At 48.2% G+C, this 26,632-nt stretch overlaps 1 protein-coding gene across 2 annotated transcripts in view; it reads right to left on the reverse strand.

Moving 5' to 3' along the window:
* Positions 1-1,724: 1,724 nt before the first annotated feature.
* The window catches only part of PAPSS2 (3'-phosphoadenosine 5'-phosphosulfate synthase 2), a 31,552-nt gene continuing 6,644 nt past the window's right edge, over positions 1,725-26,632 (reverse strand). The window contains exons 2-13 of one of the 2 annotated variants that reach the window (XM_067000321.1): positions 18,494-18,599; positions 13,942-14,177; positions 13,119-13,257; positions 12,735-12,853; positions 12,503-12,616; positions 11,466-11,577; positions 9,898-9,918; positions 8,323-8,528; positions 6,870-7,005; positions 4,983-5,251; positions 3,803-4,032; positions 1,725-3,532 (exon numbers count right to left, since the gene is read on the reverse strand). In XM_067000321.1, the coding sequence (XP_066856422.1) occupies positions 3,391-3,532; positions 3,803-4,032; positions 4,983-5,251; positions 6,870-7,005; positions 8,323-8,528; positions 9,898-9,918; positions 11,466-11,577; positions 12,503-12,616; positions 12,735-12,853; positions 13,119-13,257; positions 13,942-14,177; positions 18,494-18,599 (1,830 nt within the window). In that variant the 3' untranslated portion in view covers positions 1,725-3,390. The remainder of the gene's footprint in view (positions 3,533-3,802; positions 4,033-4,982; positions 5,252-6,869; positions 7,006-8,322; positions 8,529-9,897; positions 9,919-11,465; positions 11,578-12,502; positions 12,617-12,734; positions 12,854-13,118; positions 13,258-13,941; positions 14,178-18,493; positions 18,600-26,632) is intronic. The other variant, XM_048069263.2, reaches the window with a different exon arrangement.

Consider the following 26,632-nt stretch of genomic DNA (forward strand, 5'->3'; position numbering starts at 1 on the left):
AAGTAGCAAGAAGGTGGAAGCTCCAAGAGGCTAGGAGCTACAATCAGCAAAGCCCACTTGCAGTGGGGAAGGGTGAAGGTGCAGCAGTACTTGGAGTCAGTTCCTTCCAGGACACATTTCCCTGTTGCACTGGCTGTGAATGAGAGGAAATTGCTGCTGTTGCTCCCCTTGCCTCTGTATTAAATGATGCGCCTTAAGGCTACCTCTTCAGTGCTAGCTGGTGAACACTAAAGCTAGTTCAAGGACTAGCTTTAAACCAAACACCCAAGTAGTGCAACTTAATGGAATTTGCTTTCTCAGCAGGTTTGAACTAGGCACTCACCAGATGCGGTGCTCTGCCCATAGTGCCGTTCAGCAGTGGCTGGTTTTCCTGTGCCCATCGTGATTTACAGGTTGTTGCAGGCGGGTGAGATAACGCAGCTCGTAAGCCGCCTCTCTGTCCTTTTTCAGGGTGCTTGTTGCTTGGTACAGTACATCTTAGTATTTCTTTTTGGTCAGATTAATTGTAAAATGCAAGGTTAAATGTCAACTTAGTGTGCAAGGGAAGAAGAAAAAAACCACGACTGCAAGTGGCAGGGTACCCAGCTCAGCTCTGCTTTCCTTTCTGTGTTTCTACAGGAATCTGCCTGTTTGCATGCCAGCTGCAGCTTGCCTTTACCTCCTGCCTATAATACGTTGCTGCCTGCTTATGAGGCAGGGTGCAAGAGACACACAGGGCAATTCGCAATGGTCCGTGAGGACAGTTGCAGCTGGAGTGTAGTTTTTCACTTTTCGAAGGACTCTTCCATCCTTGCAACAGCTTTGTCAAAGTCAAGACCTTCCCAGCAGCTTGCTGGAAAAGGCTGAGGAAGCTGCAGGACTTAACCTGCAAGAGCTTGGCCAGCACCTCCTTCAGCTTCGCATCTCGAACTGCCTCTGCTGAGCTCACACCCTGCACTGCAGCACAGGCTGGGGGGCGCTGACCGAGCACCACACTGAGCTGGAACATGGTTTGGTGTGAAAAGGGCCCTTCCTGGGGAGCAACGGCTGGATCCTGTGGCTGGAAGCGGCACAGCCCGTCCCAGCAGACAAATAATTTAGTGAGACCTGCTCAGTCACTGGTAGGCAGCAAGTGCAGCACAGACAGCGTCCTCTGACTAAAGAGGCTGATCTTGGCAGTCCGACACTATTTAGAGCATAAAGAGAAACCTTTGGAGCAGTCTTAAATATTTGGTAAATAAATGCATTGTTTGCACTTGGGTGTTGTTGCTCTGGTTCTGTAACCTTTACAAGTATGTCTGTGTTTCAAGGCTGTAAATACACCTTTTTTTTTTAAAAAAAAAAAAAAGAAGCACCTGGTTTGGACATGGGAAACCTCTGGGAGCTGTGGGATGCAGCAGCCAGCTGGTGCTGTGGGGCTGCAGTACAGTGCTGCTCCAGGATGGCTCCAGGTGAGGGTATAGCAGCAGATAGTGCATGCCTTGTGTGTGTTAAATTTGCTGTGTTCAACACACTGTAAGCCAGACAGGAATAAAAAATAAAAAAAAAAAATTATAAGGTTTCTGAAAGAAAATAAGCTATGATGTGGTCAGCCTCCTGGCTGCTGGTGATGGCTCAGTGAGGCTCTGACCATGCAAGGGTGGCATGTATGGAGCCCCCACAGCTACGGACCCGTAACCAGCCACAGGTGAACCACATGGTTGTGGTTTCCCCTCCTCCCAAAAAAATCACAAGGCAAGCATTAGTTACATGTATAAATATTTATTTGTACTAAAAGTGAGTGTTTCATAGTAGAGTATGAAGTTCAGAATATATTAAATCATGAGATGCATCAGTTGAGGTACAAATTCCAGTCTCATGTCTTTAATAAATACACTATAAAAAAAACTAGTCTGCATACTCTATTTTAATCAGAGGTAATCAGTATACTAAGCTATTTTAAAAGAATAATACAACATTTTTGTTTTGCTGTAACCGTTTGGATTTACTGCGTATTTTTTTTTAACTGATTGATTATTTTAGAATGTTTTAGAATGAGGCAACAGCACTATTTCACTACTTTAAAATGGCAAATATTGCAATTATAAATTGGAGTATTGCTTTTGTCTTCCAGGTCCCTGCCAGAGGGCCTGAGTAGGAAAGGCACTGGTGCTAACATGCTTTTGGCTACTAATATGGTTGGTGCAGCATTTTTCTGAGGTATAATATGGCTTTATGTTCTTCCCTTTGAATACTTTAAAAAAATAAAGAAAAAAAAAACACATGACAAGTGAAAAAATAAAACACCTCCTACAAAAACATTCCCAGTTGCATATGTAGTCTTGGACACTGCACCATGGCCACAGCAAAGCACGTTTCAGCTTGAGGTGCCACTTGCTATACTAAGTTACAAGCAGAAGCAGGATTGTTTTTACTGAGCGTAGATCCATTTCTAATTAAAACAAGCACAAGGAGAGGAGAACATTATTTCCATTTCATTTGAAACAGATGCTGACTGGTCCTGGGACAGCTACTGGAAAAGGACAAGTACAAAAGTCATGAAATCTGGTGGCTGTGATAACTAACAAGTGCAGCGGCCCCTGGCTCGCCCCTCCGCACCATTCCCCTGTGCTCCAGAGCTTTCTCAGCGATCTCCTGGGCTCCACAATGTCCCCCTAGGACAGCTTCCCCTGGCTGCCAGCCCACCAGGCCCTGAGCCCAGGCAGCACCCTCTGCAGCCACGCTGGGGCTGGGCATGCTGCAGACTCAGGGGACAGTGAGCTCAGAGCAGCAGGAAAGATCAGTCCAGTTGTTTTTTTTTCTGACTGAATGGGTCAAGCAGGAGGAAGAAAGGAAGAACAGCAAGCAAGTGACTTGTTGTCTAGGCTATTTAAAAAGATCCAGTTAAAAAAAGGCATTTAAAAAGTCCTTCTGTTAGAAAAAATTGTCTAAGGCTCAATCTTGAGAGCAGCAACTGGATCCAAGCACCAAGTGCCAGCAGCAACCGCTCCTCGTCCCAGCAGCTGCTCCTGCACTGGGCGAGGGGTAAAGGAAAAACACTTCATCATTCCTGCTTCGTGCAGGGGCACATTTTTATCCCGGTGCCAAGGTCCTGGCTCTGCAGCAGGGACCAGAGCGCAGTGCCAGCAGCACCGAGAGACCCAGCTGGCATCGCACTGGGCTTCCCGGAGCTGCGCTGTGCTGGGAGCAAAGGGCCGGCTGCCCGCCCCTTCCAGCTCCATCAGGGTGCTCCTGGCAGCTTCAAGGGGAGAAGGCCCCAGCTCAAAGTATTTCTGATTAGTAAAAAACTCTCTGACCCAGGCAGGAAAGTCCTATGAGTCAGAATATTGAAAATATCAAGTAGCTGATCTGTATCATAGGGAATCAATCAATCATTGCTCACTCTTAATACAAGTATTTTTAGAAGTAGCGTTAATTCTTTTTTTCCAGTGACTGGTAGTACTCGGTTAGGACTTTCCAAGCTTTGGGGGCCATGAAGCCATCTGGTGGGTTTTCACCTTCGCGAGCAAGCTTTCTCATGCGTGTTCCTGAGATGAAGTCAAAATCGTCGTGCCTACAGCAAAACAGAGACAGAGGTGAGATCGGCACAACAGCTGAGTTGTCCCAGTGCAAATCTGCGCCCTTGGCATAGCAGAAGTCGGAAAGCTCCCAGCACCATTTCCTCGCCAACTGCAGGCACCAGCAACTTCCCACACTGAGTTTAAGACTGGCAGCAATGGTGTCCTCTAAGGGAGCTCTTTCCAGAGGAGCTGGAATCATAGGTAAAATGCTTCCCCAGCAGCTGTGTAGGCTAAAGAAAATGAGACACTGGTGCCTGCATTACCTTTTGGGGTCATAAAAATCCATAGCCTTCTTCACTTTGTTGTAAGCAGCCACTCGGAAGGGGATGATTTCCACTGAGGTCAGGCCCGGTGCCATGCTGAGGACCTTCCCTCCTTGTGTCGGCTCATAGAGGTCCTTCTTGGTCTCAGGGTGAGGCATGCCTGCAGGATCGCGCCCTACAATGTAGAAGTTGGCCCCAGCAATCATGCGAGCCCGGCAGTGCCACTGCACCTGTGAAGGAGAGACACGAGGAGCTCTGAGCACTGAGCAGTGACTGCCCTGAACGGCAGAAAAGATCCTGGTGAGCTGGATCCCATATGCGGCAGAGAAGGAAGGATGGACACATATCAGTAGCCTCGCTGCAGTTAATCACAGGCCGTCAGACTCGTCTTCCCCTGCTTGGACCTGGTACATCACAGCTCTTCTAAGGAGAGGTGTTTCAGCAGAAAAAACAGGGGTGACAACTGCTCTTGTTCCAGTGAATGAAGGAAGTGCTTTGCTGTTTGAATGTGCAAAGCCAGCATACATCAGCCCCTGAGCCCCACATGGGCAGAGGCTGTCCATACATCCCACTGGTTCCACGGAAAGGCCTGCCTACACGGTTTCTGCTTGCACCACTGCCTCTGCTAAGCTCGACTCCCTGCATTTCTTTGCTGCTTGCTTTGTGGTGGGACAAAAGCGAGCACAGACCCTCCAAGGCACCGAATGCACGGCCACCTGCAACACCCACAGAGCCCCTGCTGAAGGGTCCTGACTCCACCTTAGCGCAGGAGCAGCTGATGCTGAATGGAGGCAATGCTTTGGTTCGGGTTTTGGTTGTTAGTGAAACCAACAGGCAACGGGTGTTTGGGCTGCTTGCAGGGAGGTTTGGTGTCTACTGCTTTCCTTCCACGGATATAGGGACAGAAGAGAAACAACTGGGAAAAAACAAATGAGCATTGCTGCCCGGCACAGCTCCGCTCCCAGCTCTCAGCACAACTTGCAGAAGCGCAGCAGCCTGCTGAGCCAAACGCTGCTGCGAGATGGCAGCTGCAGCAAGCAGAGAGTGAAGCAGGGCGGGAACTGACAGCAAAGCAGCAGTGACTGACCTCTGCCCTGCGGCTTTCTGGAGCTGCACTGGGAAGCCAGCAGCAAGCTTGCCCACAGGCTAAACTTACACCATGAGCATGCAGTGACTATACCTCTGTGGGGCCAGCATAGAGCATGGGAGAGGGAAAGATGGCAACGATGGTTGATTTGGGGTCCAGAACATGCTCCTCGAGCACCGCTGCATGCTGCTTCATTCGCCATTCCAGCGGGACATCGTCGTCTTTGGTCCATCCACCCAGGGGGTGCAGCAGAAGCACAGGGTTTTTGTAGCCCCTCTGCAAGAGCTGGCTCCGCGTATCCTGCATGAGCAGGGCATGCCCATTGTGCACGGGGTTGCGCAGCTGAAATGCAAAGACAGCATCTGAAATGGAAAGATTCAGAGGGTCACAGGCCTGCGCTGAGCTTCAGACTCTGCACTGCTTCATTTATCCACTCTGTACATTTTGGCACAGCCATAAGATACACAAGGGTCTGCTGTCCTATCTTCACAGGAAAGAGACCTTAAATACCTTAGATAAGTATTTAACACAGGTACAGTGACCCTGCCAAGTTTATTTTCATTGCACATCCTTCCTTTGGGGCCAATTTCAGTCTGATCAGCTCTCCTGTCATGTTTTGAGATGCCACTGGGCACAAATGTAAACCTCTGCTGAGTTCCCTGGCTTCTAAAGCTATTTGTCACCTCCCCAAGCTCTACGGCACCTTCATGAAGGCCAGCACTATCTCCCTCTTTGATCACTGAAAGGAAATGAGTGTGCAAGGACTGGCATCTCCACTGCTGATGGCCACTGCTGCTGCTGGTCCCCTCTGCTGCTGGGATGCTGTGGCACTGCACAGCATGGCAGGTGAGGGTTGAAAGGGTTAACTTCACGCTCACTGTGCAGAACTTAATTAGCCCTAATGTGTTGATCTTGCAGGAACACTATAAAAGCCCTGTCTCTGGTGGCAGAGGTGAGAACTGAGCCAGGCAGAGATGCCAGGTGTAACAGGAGATTTATGGGGTCTAATTACACAGGCTGATTTACAGACTGAGCTCTTCAGATTGGGCTGCTCCCTTTGAAACCTTGTTTTGCAGAAGTGCCCCTTAGCCCACACTAGGGCTGTTTCCACAGATACCTCTGGTGCTCAGAAACAGGAGTTCATGAGAACACAATTGACTTATGGGTGTAAACTACTTACGGGTGTAAACAACCTCTCAGCCTGCTCCCTAAGGACTTGCCAAACAGACTGAAGGCAAATCCTGCTTAGAAACCCTTCTCTGGAAATACTGAGACAATACAGCACCGGATGGCCATCGGATGCCCCACAGACTGCCAAGACAGCCCCTGGGGCAGAGCACCACCTGCAAGTAACCAGAACTCGCCTTTGTGCCTGAAGGCCAAGCACTCAGCACAGGACTTTACATGCTCTGGGTGTGGAAGGAGAGGACCTGGCCAGCCAGGGAGGACAGAGGAGTCATGAGCAGCATGCTCAGCACTCTCCAGTCCTGTGTCTGCAAAAGCCCACTGGGGAGGCTGCCTGACGCAAGCACTGTTCCTACCCTAGGAGACCCCACGCCGTTTTTGTGCTGTGCCTGCTTTGCACTTCCTGCCCTCCCCACTGCTCCATCCCAGTCTCAGAAGCATATGAAAGCAATCTGGCAGGTGCTGAAAGGCCGGGAGTGAGCAATCACAGGCCACAAACATCTCATAGTGTCAGGAAAGATGGGAGGAGGGCACACACTTGAGAGGCTCATGAATTAGTGAGCCAGCTGGAAAACTTCAGAAGTAGGGCAAGCTCCCTGGTCCACCTGACAAGTCTGTAGCATATCACAGGGATCTAATGATACAGCATGAATTAGCCAATTACCCATTAACCAATTAACCCATTAGCATTTACCCATTAACCTATTAAACTCATGAGAAATAATGGCACTAATGGTAAGATTTCTTGGTAAGAAGAGCAGAGTCATTGGTGCTAGCCCAAAGCACTCAACTCACCAGCATTCATTTCTCTGAACTTCTGCTTGAGATCGAGTGGTGTCAGACGGTACTGGTCCAGTCCGTCATTCCATTTGATTTTCTCCAGCACAAGGAGCTCTCCACCAACCAGCCAGTCTCCACTCTCCATCACCATCTGTGAATTACACACAGGTTACATCAGGACAGAAAAAAAAAAAAAAATTCTTCTCTCATTTCCCAGCCTCCTTTGAAAGCACTAGGTACGATTCTGCTTGTGGAGCGATCTTTCTTTCTTTTCAACTTGCAAGGTTGAAAACATTACCAAAGTGACAATGTGATCTGAATGTCATGAGCAGTGCAGTGACATAAAGCAAGGCGTCAGCCGCAGAGACCATACTGCTGCACCCAGCTAGGTGCCAGACTTCTCTCTGCAGCCTGGAGGTCAAGAAGTTAGGGCACTAGACCTTCCTCCATCTGAGCTTTTGCTCTTGCAAAGCCTTTCCACAGAGCGAACAGTGCTCTGGTGATGGTAACACCATTGTGTTGCCCACCTTTTGTTCCCTCCTATGCTGGAAATGTTATTATCCTCCTGGGGTGCTGCCTGCTGAGTACGCAGCCCCACAATTTGTTGAATCCTTCTCTAGCTGTAATAATGAGGCTTCCAACCCCATTCAGAACAACCTAGGGGCCGTTATCCTGCATTGACCTGCTCAGGATCTCACAAGTCTTAATAAGAAATCCCTAAATTGGCATTATTGTACTGTCACAGCTGTTTTCTTTGCCGTCAATGGTATCGTTAAACTTTCATAACTAAGATTGCTCTGTCAAGAGAGCAACTGCTGCTAAATAATTGAGGGAGGTATTTTAAGGTAAGGGAAAAGAATTAGTATGGCTTTGGCCTTTTAGTTCAAGCTGCTTGGCATAGCTTGCAGCTCTCCTTTACTAAGGGTTGATATTCTTTGTATGGCCAGCGAAGAGAAGGGAAAAGATAAGGCGTAAAAATACAACCCCTTTGTTGGCTGCCTGCATGAATGCCACATTGAGGAGTAAAGCGTAGCTAAAAAGGAGCACGAGCCAGGGATTTGCAGCATCAGTGTTTGGCAGAATCACTGACATCATCATGCCCCCGAGAGCAGGAAAACCTTGGGATCTAAGTTGTTGAGCATGCTAAAAACGTTTGGATGTTGGTACACTCATGAAAATAAATGAATGAGAGGAGCAGTACACTTGTTTTCCCTTTCTACCATTTGTTATCTGACCGATGCTCTTGCTAAGCAGCAAGTGCAGTGTTAACAGTTGCTTGTAAGCCTAAAAATTCAGCCCTCCTGCACGCTTGAGAAGTGATGGTTCTCAATGAGGAGCTGGGCTTGGAGAGCTGACAGGACACCCAACACCATGGAAACCTCAGAGGAGTTTGGTTCTCCAGCCCCCCATGGCACATTACTAATCTCGGCCAGGTTTCCGACAATAGGAGGGACAGGGACAAACCTACTTTGACGTGTGGGTGCTTGGCGCAGGTGGTGCCCCAGATGCGGGCGCAGCGCTCCTCCTTCCTGTGCTCGAAGTACTCGGGGTTCTTCAGGATCGCCACCTTGCGCCCCTTGTAGCTGAGCGCCAGTGCTCCGCAGCCCTCCAGCCGCTGCTTGTCCTCCGTGGAAACCGGCAGCACGATGGGGATGGTCAGGTTGATAATGCCATCTGGCAAGAGAAGGGTGGATGTTAGCATCCTCCAAAGACCTGGAGCACCAGCACTGCTCAAAGTGTCCCCACACTACTTCAGATGGGCTACAGGAGGGTGGTGGGAGAGGCTGGAGGGGGCACTGAGTAAACAGAGGTTTTCAGAGGCTGAAAACAGGAGGACAGGTTTTCCGTGATTAGTTCACCATCAGTCATGTGAATTTATTCACTATCCAATTTTTGTTTTGTGCTGCTAATAAATACCAATGTTAGTGGACTAAAACAGCTCCTTATCTTAGTGCCAGCGATGTCTCAAAGACACCTGGAATACTTCTTTATTTTCTGGACTCTTTCTCTCCCAGGAAGATTTTTCTTTTTCAGTTGGCTTGTTTTAAAGTCTCTTTGAAAAATGTAAACATACATGGTAAATACAGTCTGGCTATAACCCGTCTCCTCTTCCAGGAGGAAATCTCCATTAAGACCACTCCAGCGTGGTTTTGCCTCGTGGCATCTCTCACAACCGTGAAAATTCACTGCACTGCCCTATTTGCACATCTCTTGAATCAACTCTTCCAACAGGGGAAACATCATCATGTTTTGTCTTTTTTTTTTCTTGTTATCTCTGTACTGTTACCCCTCTCAGTTTTATCTTTGCAGTCCATTTTTGATCTATTCTTTGTATAGACAGTGAATCTATGTTTGCATGTGTGGTTTCTAATCTCTGGGTTGTCTCTAAATGCCTTGAAGTCATGTTGATTTTATCCTCCCCCCCCCATTTCTCACTTCCCCACTAAGGTCTTGCCACTCAGATATGCCAGTATTAATACATAAGAAGCAGTCTCTCCCATGGGTTGCCATTCATAAACAAGAGCAAATAAATCACTGATTCACTTTGTTCTGATCTGACTGAAATCATTTTGGACCCTTGAGAGTCTTAATTCGAGGATTTTGACTATGATGTAGATTTTGTTTAATCTTTAATAAAGTTTTCCATTTAATTCATGACTCTGTATCATCTTCCAGGCAGCAATTTTCAAGCAACTTCATGAATAATCAGATACCTGTAACTAGTCACATGTGAATCAATCAATATCAACTTCATATATTTAAAAAATATTAACCAGCGATTAGTCAATAAAGTCAATGTGGAAAAGTCAGCATGGCATTTTCAAATGCAAGACACTAATAAAAATCACTCCAGTGAAAATTACTAGGATTTTTGTGCAGACTGGTCAATAGGACATGGGGTATACATGCCATTTTGTAAACAGCGAAATCATAAATGGGATGTGGGTGTGTTTAGTGTTAATAATTTAAATAGCAAAAAAATCAGAGCAAAAAATCTAATTGTAGTGATTTTCATATAACCTGAGGACAGTTAAATACATACCAGCTACAGAGTGATTCTTTCCTGGGAGAATACAAACACAATTAAGATAATTAACACTCACAGGTACCAGTTATGGTTTCCAGAATCAAAGCAGCTCAGTTGAAACCTCCAGCAAACACTGTGTGTTGGCGGGCAGGGCAGGGCAGGGCGCTCCCTCGCAAACATGGCCTTTGCCGGCCAGCCCAGCAGTGCTCATCCAGCCGCACACACTGCACGCACCCGAAGGGATGCGCAGCAGCGGTGCTTTCTCTCCATCTATTTTTAACGCTGCTCTTGTTCTAACTATCAGTATGCCAGTGTGGGACGTACTCCTCAGCGCGTGGAAAAATGCCTGTTTATCAACCACAAGAGTGGAGGACAGATTCATGCTGATGCTGGGCCACTGAACCAGATCACAGATGTCCCACGCACAGCTTGCTCCTGCTGGGCTGCCTAAAACATCACCCACACCCCCGGGGGAAGAAGAACTGGGCCACAGACTTTAGAAAGACTGGCATGGAAGCTCTTGGGCAAGGCACACCCAATCCCACCACCCACAGCCTCTGAGCAGCAGAGCTCTGTGGCAACACGGTCGTTTTGGGGCACCTTTGGGACCTCGTCAGGTATGCAAGGGGCAGCTTGAAGACCACAGCTCCAGGTCTGACAATAAGGAAATGTACTTTTGGATGCTGTTTGCACAGTGTTTAGGCTACTGCATGCCTGAAAGCTGAAGAACACTACAGATGTCCACATGCAGACCCTGCTCCAGCCCAACATGCACAGTCCTGAACTAAGCGCTGGCTTTGCACTTGAGGTACAGTGCCTGAATCCCAGCGCCAGCAGCAAATTACTGCCCTGAATGACCAAGGCAGGACCAGGGTCCTCTAGAAGGAGGACAAGACTCTCCACAGTGAGTCCTTCACCAAGATCCCAAACTCTGAGGCCAGAGAGCCGTATTGGATCTACAGAACCCAACGCGTTCGCCCATTCACTGCGTGCATGGCAACAGCAATGGCATCTCTATCTGAGACATGGGACGCACGTATCTACTACCCCAAACTGTAGTTGTCACTGCCTGAGTATTATTTGCCTCTTCCAGGGATGAAAAAACTCTTAAGTTGCTAATCAGTACCTAAATCTGATTTATTTCAAGCTATGGTAATGGGGAAGGGGGAAAATAGGAAAAATGAAAGAGAAATCAGCCCCTGGCCCTGTTTCCAAGGATCAGCTATCCTCTCCTCTCATCTGAAATTCAGCCTGGCAGCCTTCCCTGGCAGAACCATGCAGGGTTAAGAGGTTTTATGTATATATATATAATGGTAGCCAAAACCTTTGAACAGCATGATGTGGGATGTCTAGTGTGTGACACAGGGCCCTGGCCACAGCACTGTGAACTCTGTCACCTTTTGTATTCTTTGGTGCATTTCAGAGCACGGCTTCCCAGCTCCCGCACTCCTTTACGAGGGCTTGCATTTAGCACTTCAGAGGAAAGGAGGCTTGAAACACAGCTGAGCATCAAGCTGTTCCACGAGTGCCTGCCACAACACCGCAGCGCGAGTGTCAGGTCTCTCAAAGCGCAGGATTCGTACCGTTCAGCAGGGTGCCGAAATGGATCACTTGCAGGTACTCTGCCTCGCGCATGAAGCCCTTCAGTGGCGTGGCCCAGCCTTCACTCAGCACTTGCACCCACTGCAGATCCAGCTGCAAAACAAACCCAGAGGGCACTCCTGTCACCAGCTCTCACTGCTCTTCCTTTCCTTCTGCTGCAAAAGCAGTCTCACCATTTAGTGTTAAATAGAGGACATTCATAAAGGGGAAAAAAGTGGTGCTGGGGGTCGGTGTGATTTTTTTTTGTTTTGTTTGGTTTGGTTTTGTTTTGTTTTTTAAAGCTAGATCTGTACCCTTCCATAGCACAACCACGTGTGGGGCTGCCCTAATACAATCAACGAAGCTGATGGCCCTGGCGTGCTACAGGACAGAGCAGAGAGACACAACAGGATAAAATGTCTGAGGATGAGAACTACACTTCATTTCGTCATAAACCACAGCCATGAAAGGACACAGCAATCAGAGGAACCACAAAATCAACACAAAAATGATTAGAGGACTGGAACTCATCTCCTATGAAGACAGGCTGAGGGAGCTGGTGTTGTTCAGCCTGGAGAAGAGAAGGCTCTGGGGTGACCCTATAGCGGCCTTCTAGTACCTAAAGGGGGCTACACGAAAGCTGGGGAGGGACTCTTTGTCACGGGATGTGGTGATAGGACAAGAGGGAATGGCTTTAAGCTAAAAGAGGGTAGGTTTAAATTAGATATAAGGAAGAAATTCTTCACTATGAAGGTGGTGAGGCACCAGCACAGGCTGCCCAGAGAAGCTGTGGCTGCCCCATCCCTGGAGGTGTTCAAGACCAGGCTGGATGGGGCTTTGAGCAACCTGGTCTGCTGGGAGGTGTCCCTGTGCATGGCAGGGGGTTGGAACTGGATGGGCTTTAAGGTCCCTTCCAACCCAAACCAGTCTGCGATTCTTTGAACAGCGCACCATTTAGCCACATCCCTATCTATACTTCTGCCCTTCAAAAAGCAAACCAATGACTGAGTCATAGTGCAGCATTCAAATGAGATGTTACCTTCGTGATCTCTATGGATGGTAGCATGTCTGCTTCAGCTCGGACACTATCAAGTTTATTTTCGGGTACAAATAGCTCAAGAACATCTTTAATCGACGCGCGGGGCACAATGTTCTGAAAGAGAGAAAGAGACAGCGCTCGTAACACTGCTTTTTAAATGCACACCAAGAAGTCAGTATGTGAAGTCAGATTTTTGAGCTGCCGGTGGTAGTGGTAAAAACAAATGACCTACTTGTGTCTGCAGGAGCTCCACAACCTGCTGAATGCATTCAGACACTGATGCAACGTTTGTTTTCAACACTAGTTCAGGAGATTCAGGCTTCTCATACTCTGAGTCAATCCCTGTGAATCCTATGGACAATTAAACCCAAACCAAATTTATTTAATGTAATACTCCATGCCCTAGAGTCAACACCACTACAGAAACAACTAGCAAGCATTCAAGCTGTACTGAGTACTAGAAGTGATGCTTGTGATAGTAAGATTAGGGAAATAGTGTACTACAAAGAGCCTTTACTAACCCACTTCCAGAGATTTTCTATGTGCAGAGCTGCAAAGATAAGCTACCTGACACTTCGTTAAGCAAAAGTCAAATTAAGAGCTCATTCTTGCATACCTTTGATCTCTCCAGCTCTTGCCTTTTTGTACAGTCCCTTTACATCTCTGCTTTCACAAATATTTAGAGGAGCATCTACAAAGATTTCGAAGAAAGGAAGCCCAGCTGCCTCATGAATTTTCCGTGCATTTTGACGATCCTGTTTCAAGAAAGATGGGAAAACCATATGTTTTCATATGCATAACATATTCATAACATATTGCTACAAATACCTTCCTACTAAATGACATTCCCTGGAATCTGACACAGGTAAAATCATCTTTGGTATGGATTTATTAAATTTAAACTAATTCTAATTAAAGGTTTATATCTCTTTTCCCCCCTTTTCTTTAAAGGTACGTTAGAAGACCTCTTCATTAAGTAGGATAGCAGAACCTTAGGATGTGAATCAGTCCTGTGTTAAAAAAAAAAAAGGCATCTATTCAACTATTTATATTAGCTTGATAATGGCAGATATTTGGCATTCTCAGGAAGCATAAAAACACAATCAACGCTTCTTCAAATAAAGCACTGATACCACTATGACAGGCTATTTTTTTACGCCTCTTTTCTGCATCCTAACAAGTTAACAGTAGGAGCCTGTATAATAAGATTTCAAACATCACTTAACTTTTAACCAATTCTGAAAGCAAAAATGTTATGTCCAACAGCACTCCAGAAACTTGTACCGATCTTTATAGCTCTGTATACCAGTGGCATTGCACAAAAGAGTGGAGAAGCTAAAGGAACATCTGATGGCATATACATAAACGTCTCTTTCCTAGGAACATTCATTAGATCAAGGCCATCCAGAAGAGCGCAGCATATGATGCAGAGAGTTTACCTTTGAAAAAGGAGAAATGAAACTCGTTATGCAGACGAGCCCAGCATCAGCAAACAACCTGGCCACCTCTGCAATGCGGCGGATGTTCTCCTCACGGTCTCCGGCTGAGAAACCCAGGTTTTTATTCAAGCCATGCCGAACATTATCACCATCCAGGGAATAGCAGGGGATGCCATGAGAGACCAAGTACTCTTCCAGAGCAAAGCCGATGGTTGTCTTACCAGCTCCAGAAAGGCCTGTTGGAGACAGAAAAGTGAGGTTCAGGTTTGAGTTCAAAAGAATGAAAATGACACCATAACCTAATTCCTCCTGAGATGCTGGCAACAAAACTCCTCCTGTCCGGAGCTGCTTTAGCAAAAATGAGGTAGGGAGGTTGGAGTAATCTTTTCAGTGTATTGTTACCACCACAGGACCCTGGCCAAACCTCCTTACTCCAGGGGTGGCATTAATGCTATGAGAAATGCTGTTAGACCCTCCCATCTGGACAGGTTCAGCCCAGCTGTGTTGCAGAAGTACATCCTGCTGGGCCACGGTAGAACAAGCAGGTGTCAGGAAGTAGAGAAAGCATTAAAGGATGCTGTTGCCTCTACATCTTTCAGCATCTTCCTCCTCTTCTTCCCCTTCTGGACAGCCAACCGCTCTCCTGGAGTAGATCAAGGAGAGATTCTTGCCACAAGTGCGTGCAGTGGGATGGGCTCCAACAGCAGCAACAGCCCCTGAGCATCCACACACACCTCTGCTTACGCAGGAACAGCAGCCACAGATCTGTGACAGCGGAACAGGATGGCTCTGCACCTCCTGGAGTCAGCAGCCAGAAAGTCACCAATCCTAAGTGAGGTGGCTGCTTCCCACCCCAGCTCCATCCACTCACACAATGAGCACTTGCTACTGCCTGTTTAGCAGAGCTGCAAGAGGACCTGAGGCACCAAAACTGCTCCTTTCTCTTGGGTGGGGATGCATGTGTTGAAAGCTCCTCGAGATGGAAGAGGATCTCAACTTAGGAAAGGGAACACCTCCAAACACAATGCCTGCCTCAGGAAACACTTCGCCTTGGAAAATATCCTGAGGAGAAAGCATCACCTGCCTGCCTGTTTATTTATATACCTCATGACACCTACTATTGGCCAGTGATGGAAATGAGATCCAGGCGAGGTGGACTTTCAGTATGATGCAGAACAGCCATGCTTGTGCTGGAGAGGAAATGTGGCTGGACGTGCTGCTGCCTGTGCCTTTGGTTTGTGCAGTACAACAGCCTGAGGGCCTTCCTCAGCAATGCAGGGCACTCAGGTGTCCTTCTGTTTCACCTACATAGTCCATGTAACATCCTTCCATACGGTCTCTTAAAAGTCAGTTGTTGGGAAGTTAGGAGGCCACTGCATATGTCATAGAATCATAGAATAGCTCCAGTTGAAAGGGACCTCAAAGACCACCTGGTTCCAACCCCCTGCCATAGGCAGAGACGCCACCCACTAGATCAGGTTGCTCAGGGCCTCATCTAACCTGGCCTAAAACACCTCCAGGGATGGGGCATCCACAACCTCTCCGGGCAACCTGTGCCAGTGCCTCACCACCCTCTGAGGGAAGAATTTCCTCCCAGCCTCTAATCTAAATCTCCCCTCTTTTAGTTTAAAACCATTCCCCCTTGTCCTGTCATTATCTGCCCGAGCAAAAAATTGCTCTCCGCCTTTTTTATAAGCCTCCTTTAAGTATTGAAAAGCTGCAGTGAGGTCACCCCGAAGCCTTCTCTTCTGGCTGAACAGCCCCAGCTCTCTCAGCCTTTCCTCATAGGAGAGGTGCTCCAGCCCCTTGATCAAGGCCTCCTCTTGACCCACATCCTTCTTGTGCTGGGGGCCCCAGACCTGGACGCAGCTCTCCAGGTGGGGCATCATGAGGGCAGAGCAGAGGGGGACAATCACCTCCCTCCCCTGCTGGCCACTCCTCTGGTGATGTAGCCCAGGATGCAGTTGGCCTTCTGGCTGCAAGCATGCACTGCTGGCTCACGTCAAGCTTTTTGTCCTCTAAAACTCCCGACTCTTTCTCTACAGGGCTGCTCTCAGTGAGTTCTTCTCCCAGTCTGTCCTCCTGTCTGGGATTGCCCCGACCCAGGTGCAGCACCTTGCACTTGTTGAACCTCATTCAGCTCACGTGGGCCCACTTCTCAAGCTTGTTGAGGTCCCTTTGGATGGCATCCCTTCCTTCTGTTGTATCGACCGTACCACTCAGCTGGGTGTCATCTGCAAACTTGCTGAGGGTGTGCTTGATTCCATTGGCTATGTCATTGATACAGATGTTAAACAGCACTGGTCCCAGGACAGACCCCTGGGGGACACCACTTGTCACTGGCCTCCACCTGGACATGGAGCCGTTGACCACCACTCTCTGGGTGTGACCTTCAAGCCAACTCCTTAACCACTGAATGGTCCACCCATCAAATCCATCTCTCTCCAATTTGGAGATCAGGATGTCATGTGGGACCATGTCAAAAGCCTTACAGAAGTTCAGGTAGATGACATCAGTCGGTCTTCCCTTGTCAACTGATGCAGTCACTCCATCACAGAAGGCCACCAGATTGGTCAGGCACAATTTGCCCTTGGTGAAGCCATGCTGGCTGTCTCAGATCACCTCTTTGTCTTACATGTGCTTAGACATTGCTTCCAGGCGGATCTTTTCCATGATCTTCCCAGGCACAGAGGTGAGGATCACCAGTCTGTAGTTCCCTGGGTCCTCCTTTCTACCCTTTTTAAAAATGGGAGTGATGTTTCCCTTTTTTCAGTTACCAGGGACTTCACCTGACTACCAGGATTTTCAAGCATGATGGAGAGAGGCTTGGCAACTCCATCAGGCAATTCCTTCATGATCTTGGGATGCATGGCATCAGGCCCCATAGACTTGTACTTGTTTAGTTTCATCAGGTGGTCTCGAACCTGCTCTTCACTTACAGTGGAGGGGGACTTTGCTCCCCCAGCTCCCATCTACAGGTTCAGGGAAATGAGAGACTTGGGAAACCTGACTGACAGTGAAGACTGAGGTGAAGAAATTGCTGAGCACCTCAGCCTTCTCCGTGTCTGTCATTACCAATCCTCACTCTCCTTGGCCTTTCTCTTTTGAAGAATGTACCTACAGAATCCCTTCCTGTTATTCTTTGCATCCCTTGCCAAGCTCAGTTCTATCTGTGCCTCGGCTTTCCTGATCCCATCCCTGCACATCTGGGCAGCATCCCTGTACTCTTCTCAGGCCACGTGTCCCTGCTTCCACTGCCTGTGTGTTTCCTTCTTCAGCTTCAATTTGACCAGCAGGTCCTTGCTCAGCCATCCCGCTTGTCTGCCCTCCCTGCCTGCTTTCTTACCCAGGGGGATGGAGAGTTCTTGTGCTCAAGGAGTCTCCAGCTCTATTCAGCTCCTTTGTCCCTGAGGACAGTGTTCCAGGGGATCTCCTACCCCAGGTCTTTAAATAGCTTGAAGTTCGCTCTTTGGAAGTTCAGGGTCCTGACTTTGCTCTTCGTCAGGCCCATATTCCCCAAGATCACAAAAGAGTAGTCATCAGCCAAAGAAGTTCAAAGTTTTTGTATGCAGGAGCTTGGAGTGACACTTGAAAGAAGGAAATTGCCTTGGATAGTTATTTTTGGCTTCAGAAATGATGTTAAAACAGATAAGATACTGGCCTTCTTGAGATTAAAGAGGAAAACAAAATAGAGATGTGTTTTAATCCAACATCTAACACAAATTGATAATGAAGGTAAATCAGAATGGCTTTACAAACCCTTCCACTCATGTCTTGCATCATCGTCTGGCAGCCAAAGAAAATATAAGTATTTAACAAGCAAAGAAAAAAGTGGAAAGTAGCAAAAAAAATATCAGCAGAGCACAATAAATGCTGTTGTCATTTTTAGTGGTCCCTAGTCCTCAAATACTGAGTTGGTTTTTCAAAGCAGAAGAGAAAGGCAACACACCAGAAGGTGCACAGAATGAGAAATAACATACAAAAACCGCGATGGCAGCACAAGAAATTACTTTCAGCACAACTCACTGCCTGGGCGTATTTGTGTTCCAGACAAGGAGACCACCTTGTTTTGCTGCTCATGAGGTCATTTGAAACACAGCAAACCTAAGTGCCCCCATAAATTTCCCATTGACCCAGAATGAAAATCTGTGTGTGCTGTTCCGGACGATCCTGGGTGTGTTTCACTGCCAGGGGCTGCCTGGGTTTGAGCCAAGGCTTCCTCAGCCACACGCTTTAGGACAACAAGCGTGACCCACAGGGCTTTTTATGTGTTCAATCAAGGGAGCCAGGAAATGGAGGCCCCAATGACAGTTGTGAAATTTATAACAATGTTAGTTAGGGACAGCAGCTGCCAGGGAGAACATCTTGCTTTACAAACACCACGTGGCAGTGTTTCCTACTCAAAATTGTTTTGCAACTCCCAACTCAGAAGGAACGCTGGTGTTTCCCGCAGATCCCAAAACCCCACCTCCAAGCTGTCCTCCTTATCCCCCTCATTCATGCAAGCAGCTGTCCCACATGAAGCAAGACATTCGCGCCCAGATGAAAATACCTGTTAGCCAAACCGTGCAGCCTCGAAATCCACCCCTGCTACCGACAACTTGTCCTCTCTTACTCCTGCTGACATGGTGGGCTTGGTAAACCACATTGGTTGATCCCTAATGGAAACAGAGCAAAACAGAGCTTTCGTTACCTTGCTGCACTCCGTATGTGAGAAAATTTCAGCCAGGAACCAAGAGAGATGCAAATTCATTCAAAAATCTACACAAGCCATTGCGGCGAACACTGGCAATTTCATTGTACAGGAAAACACTACAACCAAAATAGGAAAACGGGAAGAAAACAAGGGAAAACAATGAGGAAACCTTTTAAGCCACCGGCGTAAGTTATGTCTGTCCAAGTGCAGGTGTGGGCTGTGGCCAGAATGAGTGACCTGGCAGGGCTGAACCGGGCGAGCCTGTCCCCTCCAGCAGGGCTTCGCTCCTCCTCACCGCTGCCACGGCGCGGTCAGGTCCCACGAAACCAAGCGCACCGCCTGCAGAGCCTCAGGCGGCCACATTAATTGTAAGAGTTACGTTTCCAGCCGCGCCAGCAAAAGGGAAAGTCCCAGCAGGAGCTGGCATGGAAACATTTTCTCCTCAGCCGCAATCTGCATCTGAACTGCAGGTTCATCCCTTCTGTACTGTCGGTGCAGCAGGGGACCCAGGCTCTCTCATAATGCACATCATCCTATGTAAATATTTCTACATCTGAAGTCACAGCAGGGAAGCCATCATATTTCATATGCCTGAGATTTTTTTTCAACAAGCAAAAAGGAAAGGAGGAATGGGAGAGAAAAACTTCTATAAGTGTCTGCAAAATAGCCTTTTTTTCCCTGTGCTTTCTGGGCCATTAATTAATATGATGAAGTAAAGGCATGAGCCTTCACTGGAGTCTTGGTATTTTGTATGCACCAGAGGGCTGTGCCTGCACAGAAATCTGGGTGACAATTACTCCGTAACAAAAGAGAAAGAGCACCCTCCTTGCCTCTTCTCTCTTCAGTATTATCCCTTTCAGAGAGGCCAGCATCCTAGCAGAGGTCAAACTCCCACCACAGAGATGTATCAAATATACTCAGAATGTCATGCTCAATTCCAATTCCAGTTTAGCTAAAAACTCCAAAATTAGCCTCTTTTTACGCCTGCAAACAAAAGGTGAAATTTTCCAGTTGCAATTGCCCGTGGGCATGCTGAACAGATACCCAGCTCCAAAACAGCTTAACATACGGGCAAACGTGGCCCAAGTAATCGTAATAGCAGTGACAGATCTTGACTCCGAGGCTGACTGTGGGACCTGCACTGGAAGAGCTCCAGGACAGAGCAGCAGTTCCTCCAGGACGGGCACAATGCAGCCGATGCTCTTGCACCCCCCCCTCCTTGTGCCCAGACTGAAGAGGCTGTCAGTGCTCTCATCTCAGCCCCCCTGGGTGACACATCTACTCGCTCCGGGACTCTCAGGTCCCCTTTTCATTGCTGCTCTCAGCAGAGTAGGTCCCTGATGCTGCTTCCCCCTCCCATGGCCATTTCAGTGGATAAAAAATTATTTGGGTGTTTCCAGAGTTGCTCCTCTGCAGGTTGAAGTCCTACTCCTTTTTCCTTCTTTGCAAGCAGCTCATCCGAGCTCACTGGACAAAGGACACTGCTGGTGTCTCCCTTGACAAGCCCCAACACCCGTGTGCTCCTGCACAGTGACATACCCATGCCAAATCACGTCCCGCTGCAACAAGCCTCCCTCCTCCGCCAGCAAGGCAATCTCACCAGCATCACCCTTTGCCATGTGAGTACAGTGCAAAGGAACAGCCTGCTATGGACCCAGGCAGATGAGATGCTCTCTGAGACAGACCCCAGTGCACACCGGCAGCACCCTTCAAGTCTTGCAGCCCTTCCGTGAGCATCACAATGTGCCACCCCTTCCCCAAAAACTGCTGCGCCAGAAACCCCAAACAAAACCTCTCTGGGTCCGACTGGGAAAGCACGACTGAGCTGAACACATCCTCATGACTCCTAAAACAAAAGGCAAAGATAAACAGTTCAACATTTGGTTTCAGGGTGTTGGTGTTTTGTTTTTTTGTTTGTTTTTGGTGTGTTTTTTGTTTGTTTGATTTGCAGGGGGGATGTCGAAAGTCTTTTTGAGCATTTGGAGCTTGCATATATGAGATGGCACCACCGTGGTTTCATTTTTTCTTGTTCCCAGAGGTTCGGACTTCTGAAGCAGGATTAAATGAGCACATGTGGAAGGTAACAGCCACCAGAACAACCCCTGGGCCCAAGACACCACAGTGCGTTCCTGCTGCTTTACCTTTGGCTGAAGCCTGGCACCGCTCTGGCGCTGGGCATGGGTGCCCAAACTCACTCCTCTCAACAGCGCACCATGACTCAGCGCTGCAGCGAAGCCATCCCAGATGCAACACGAAGCCTGCGTGGCAATCACACAGCCCTCCAGTGCTCCAGCACATGGAGCACGTATTTTGCAATTTCTTTGCAAACCACAACAGAAGAGGCAGGTATTTCTGTGTGGAGAAATGAAACCTGCAAGTTCCGAAGCTCCTTTCTACACCCTTCTGCCCCCTGCGTCAGCAGGAACTCCAGCAGCACGCTTATTTCCTCACAAAGTGGCTTTGCAGAGCACTGATCTGCTGGATCTACTCTGCATGACCAAGAATATGATAACGTCTGTGCCTCAGGAAGATGCAGGTGCTAACACATTCCTACGTGGCTGACATAATGAGATTATTATGTTAAAAGTACATGCTGCTGTAAATTTGCACAGTGCATGCATCTTGGAGCAGGTTTTTTTGTTCACACCAGCATCTTTTGGAGCTTGGGAAAGCATCACCGAGTGCATTTTTGCAACCCAGCAGCACCTCCAGACCTCTCATACCTGCTGGTTCCAAATCCCTCCAGTTTTGCTCCTACACCCTTAGAAGTCTCACTGCTACAGAGGCAGATTTCCTCAGTGTCATGTGTCTGAACAGTGGGACTCACACCGACTCTGACCCTGGTTACCAGCTGCACAGAAAATAAGAGGCAGAGGGCAACGGGAGGCTTCACTGGTGGCTGGGAAGGGGCTGCTCGGCAAAACCCCCACCTCATCATCCACCAGCTCGGGAAGTCAGATCTGAAAGAAAGCAGAGAGAAGCCACAGCAGCACCAGAAATAAGCATCGACGGCCTGAGAGCAAGCCTCAGAGATTTCATCTAGAAAGAGCGTACACGGTAAGGCTGTTGGCAGGCAGAGATAAGGTTTCGTAAGACACAGGGTTGGTCTGCTGATTTTCTTCTCGTGGTTTTAATCTCATCGTCGTAAACCAAACAGACCAAGCCTGTGTACAAAGACCTTGAAATAAATCTAAAAGAGATCAGGGCTTCTGATCAGCCCCATGGCACGCCTGAACACTGGGCCCCATGGGGGCCGGAACAATTTAGAGACACTGGCAAGCATTTCTTGCAGGAATTCTGAGTTTGGCCACATCTACACAAGCTCAGTGCCCAGACCACCCGCCCTGGCTCACCTCATCCAGGACAGGGGAAAATTTAATATGTGATTCCAGACCTTCTGCCAAGGCTGCAGTGGGCTCTGCTTTTCACCTTCTGTCCTACTGAACCTTTCCATGAGGTTGACAAACTGGGAGGCACCAAGACTGCAGAATCACAGCATCACAGTATGGTTTGGGTTGGGAGTGACCTTAAAGACCATCCCATTCCAACCTTCCACTTCCAGGGACACCTCCTACCAGCCTAGGCTGTCCTAAACCCCATCCGGCCAGGGCTTGAGTACTTCCAGGGATGGGGCATCCACAGCTTCTCTGGGCAGCCTGGGCCAGTGTAAGATCATAGGTATCTTTCAGATCATGTCTCTCCTGACCTGGCTTCCAAAAGAAATGAGGTTTCTTGGCCCTAGCAGCACATGATGCTCCCCTGGCTGGTGAAAGCAGGTTGTAGGCGGGAAGTGAGAGGCTTTTCCTTGGTTCTCCTTTGAAATAAAGAGACGTGGGTCGAGACCAGAGAGCCCACCACAGCACAGACCTGATGGAAGTCAGGAGCCATCAGTTTCCCCTGTTCTGAGAGGTGCCACTACTCAACTTGTGGCATCTAAAAAAGTCACCTCAGCTCTCCTTAAGTGCTGGCTGTGAAAGGGAGCAGTGGCACATGCCCAGATAAACCAAAGGCTGCGTGTGACTGCCCACGTGAGTTGTTATCAGGCAGCATCTTCTCTTACCCAACAGTGCTGTGCTGAATGCACCATATCTGGGGGCCTCTCCCAACCTTGTCTGACATCTGTTAGAAGCAGAAAAACTGCACGATTAATAGAAAATGTACTAGACGAACAACAAGTGGGAATTACGCAGACCATTTGCCATCCGTCTTTCATTAAGAATTCAAATAGGTACAAACTCTGGACCTTAGGACGCACCTCTAGCCCCAGCTGCCCATTTCTTTAGCCAGCATCCCCACAGCTGCTGGGGGGACTCCGGGGAGATGCTCCCTCCGACACACCGCACATCAGCCCAAGGACGGCGCCGACGGAGGAACAGCGCTGGAGCACAGCATCACGGCGGCACGCAGTCACGCGTCCCGCTCCCAGCGGCGGGACCGGCCTCGCATGGAGGCGGGGGACATCTGGCAGCACCTCAGGCCCTCCAGGGGCTCCCCCAGCATCATCTCTACTTACAGAACTCACATCATTAGGATGATGATTCACTCCTCCAGTTAAGTGTTTAATACATGCCCTATTTTGGTACTTCAGCCTGGAAAACTCTCCAAAAGGGAAAAAAAACCCAACAGCAACAACAAGGATAGGCTTCCAAAAACATTTTGAGCCAATCATATTGAAAAATGACAAAACTGACTTTTGAAATGATAAAATGATCAAGCAAGCTTTCATGTTTGAAGTCAAATGCTTGTTTAAACCCACAGAGACTGATCCTGTTGTTTAAAATTACTTCCCAAATCCTGCCACTGCATTAAAAAAAAAAATCTTTTTTTCTCATTAGCTGATAAAAATTAAGTTATGGAACTTTTCCTTTAAAAAAAAAAAAATAAAATTCTTTTACGAGGGCAATTCCTGCAGCTGCTCTTGCAGAAGGGCATCATTGAGAAGAGAAAGCATCCATCACCACCACGGGGGAAAAAACCTTCTGTAACAGTGAGAACAGGGGGTTTTGCTCATGGAGGGCTAGCTCATACAGTCATAATCAAGCACAACGGAGAAACCTCGGAGCCTCAGCAGTCATGATGTAGCTCTTGTAACACCCTACCTACAGGCTTTTCCCAAACATCCCCGTAGTTCACTGAAAAGGGCTAAGGTGGTAAGGGTTTCAAAATCAGCTCTCTCCTTTCCCAGGGAAAAACCCCAGAGAGCTGGAGTGACTCTGGAAATTTCCGCCTGTTTCGGGCCACAGGATCCCATCACCACAGAGTGGAGCAGGGCCAGCAGGTGCAGATGGGGAAGGAGGGATGGAGCTTCCCAAGCACCCAACGCATCTCCATGCCACCTGCCTTCCTGTCCCCCCACCGTCCCCCTCTTCCCTGCACATTTGGGCCACCCAGCACAGCACTACCTGAAGAGCTCGGGGACACGTAGGATGGCGCACTCGCTTCAGGCACTGATAAAATAAAAATGTTAAAAACAGCAGCATTATTTTTTTTTTTTAGCTTTAGTTGAATAATGCAGTGATGGGGTGCTAAATATCCCGCTGGGGCTGCCAGCATTTGCTCACACCAGGCAGGCTGCTGAGCTGGGCTCCCTTCTGCATTCAGCTCTCTCACAAACCAAAGCAGACCACACGCGGTCCTCGGCACAGCCAGCTACTGCCGCTTGTTCCTTTTGGCACCGCTACATCAGCCCATTTTCCCTGCCAGGAGCATAATACAGAAGGCCTTAAGGAGACTAGCAGACATCCTAGCTACCTGAAACAAGCAGGCTTTCAGCTTGCAGACAGACGGTTTGGAACGCCAAGTATTGCTAACACACACGTTTGTCAAGGTGGCGTTAGCCAAAGTGCTTTCTCCTTAACCCACAGGAATTTTTGAGCTCTTAGCAAGACCCTGATTTTGAGTGCTGATAAAATAGTTTTCATTTGGTATAAATGTGAGTGTTTGGGGTTGCCACAATCAAGTTTTATACAGCCCTGGGGGAAAAAAAAAATAAGGCTCTACATACAAGCTCACGTTCTTGTCACCTTGCAAATCAGATACTGATTTCGAGACTGCCTGACTTGAAAGCAGCAGGTTGGGCATTAAAAGTCATCTCTCTGAACTCACGCAAATCATCCAGATCAGGGTTTTCTTTTCTTTTTTTTTTTTTTTTTATTATTTCTCGACAGATGATGTCACTAGTCTAATTTCCTCAACCCAGAAAAATTACTGAATCATCCTGTGGTCATGTATTTCCAGGACAAATTTGGAAGGCCAGGACAGATGTTATAAAATATTCCTGTCTCCTTTCCAAAAATTACAAGGGACATCTGGACAGGAAGCAAATATTTGACAACAGAAGCATCTTGTTTGCTGCTGACAAAAATAACAAGAAGAAATCCTCCTATGGTTCCTTTCCACCTCCCCCCCCCCATTTTTTTTTTAGTATTCAGAGCAGTTCTGCTAAATTACCTCCCCTAAATGAACTCATTTCAACAGTTTGGCTCACACCCACTTTGCAAATACTAGGTTTTACACTGCAGAATGAGAAGTGCTTTGCCTTCATGCCCAGGTGTGTTACAAGGCTGCTTTGTGTGATGCCAAGACAGGGACAGCCCTGTGGGATCACAGACAATGCAAAACGTGGTTCTCCAGCAGATCAAGGGAACACGAATCACATTCTCACTGTAGGTTTTGGACTGGACGCCCACAAAGATCCATCAAGGGTGTCCATCTAATGGCCGAGAAAACTGTGAGGAACGGAATTATGCAGCCAGCAGGTAGGCGACGAGCTGTGAAAGAGCGGAGGTGGCGCGGTGCCCTGCGCCCACAAAGGCAGCTCCCCACAGCGCACGGAGAGGTGGCGGGTAGCCAGCTGGGCTGCTCCACGTGCCCCGATGGTGTCGGCGGGGAAATGATGCCCCGGCAGCACGGGGCAGCGGTGCCTGGCCAGGAAAAGCGACCGAGAGCACGCATGGACAAGCTTCCGCGTCAGCTTTCAGAGGAAAGTGGCAGATCATGGAAATGGCAGACGGGATAGCAGTCCCTCAAGGAAAGTACGACAATGGTACGTATTTAATTACACATTAAGTTTGGTATATGAAAATTTCCAGAGAATTATTATATGTATTCCCCCCCCACCCCGAATACAAGATTCAGGAATTTATTTAACAGGTTGTGGTTATTTACAGTAAAGCCACTGCACACATCCTACCTCCTCCCACGGCAAGGCAGCCACCCCTATCCCTAAAAGCAAGCGAGATGGGCAGCTAGGATTCCTGCACCAAATACCACGCAAAGCATAACCTGCAATACAGCCTCCGGAGATCAGCAGCTGAGCTAAGCTTCATTCTGCTACAAGACACACAATCAAAAATACGAGCTCTGCTGTTCAGAGCTGACACTTACCACTGGCTCACCGAGCGAACACTGTGAGCCAACGCGGCAGAGCAACACGTCCCTTCAGCAAGCTCACTTCTCTTGAGAGCTCAAGAAATTAGTTTGACAAATCCAGACCATCAGTACGTACGTTTAAGAGCTGAACTGACGTGGTGGCACTACTCCAGCACAAAGTACAGGGAGCTGCATTCAGCAGCTCCGTGTCCCTATTAAATGAGAATGCAACAGGTTTTTGAACTTGGAGGCCAACTTCTAGCTGTGGCACGCAGCTGAGACACCAACTCCATCTTCTGTCGGGAGAGCAGCACCTCCTTCCACCCGCAAAGCTGAACCATCTTCCAACCTGCACGCCCTTGACTTTGCCACAGCATTTTCCATCTCAAAAACGAACATTCGCACACTGATAGGAAGGACTGAGGGACACGGGGCCAGTCCCGCGGCACGGGGTTTAACAGGGGAACTTCTCGCCACAGCATGATGGGCAGGCCAAGAGCCCACTTGGCTGGAAAAAAAGTCATCAGATGCGTTCATGGCAGGAATAAAGGACTACCAGGCCCATCAAGGACTGGCAGGTTGAAAGATGGCCTCTGGCATCTCAAGTCATAAATTAATAGGAGC

Source organism: Anser cygnoides, chromosome 7 (genome assembly GCF_040182565.1).
Source record: "Anser cygnoides isolate HZ-2024a breed goose chromosome 7, Taihu_goose_T2T_genome, whole genome shotgun sequence".
NCBI classification, from domain to species: domain Eukaryota; kingdom Metazoa; phylum Chordata; class Aves; order Anseriformes; family Anatidae; genus Anser; species Anser cygnoides.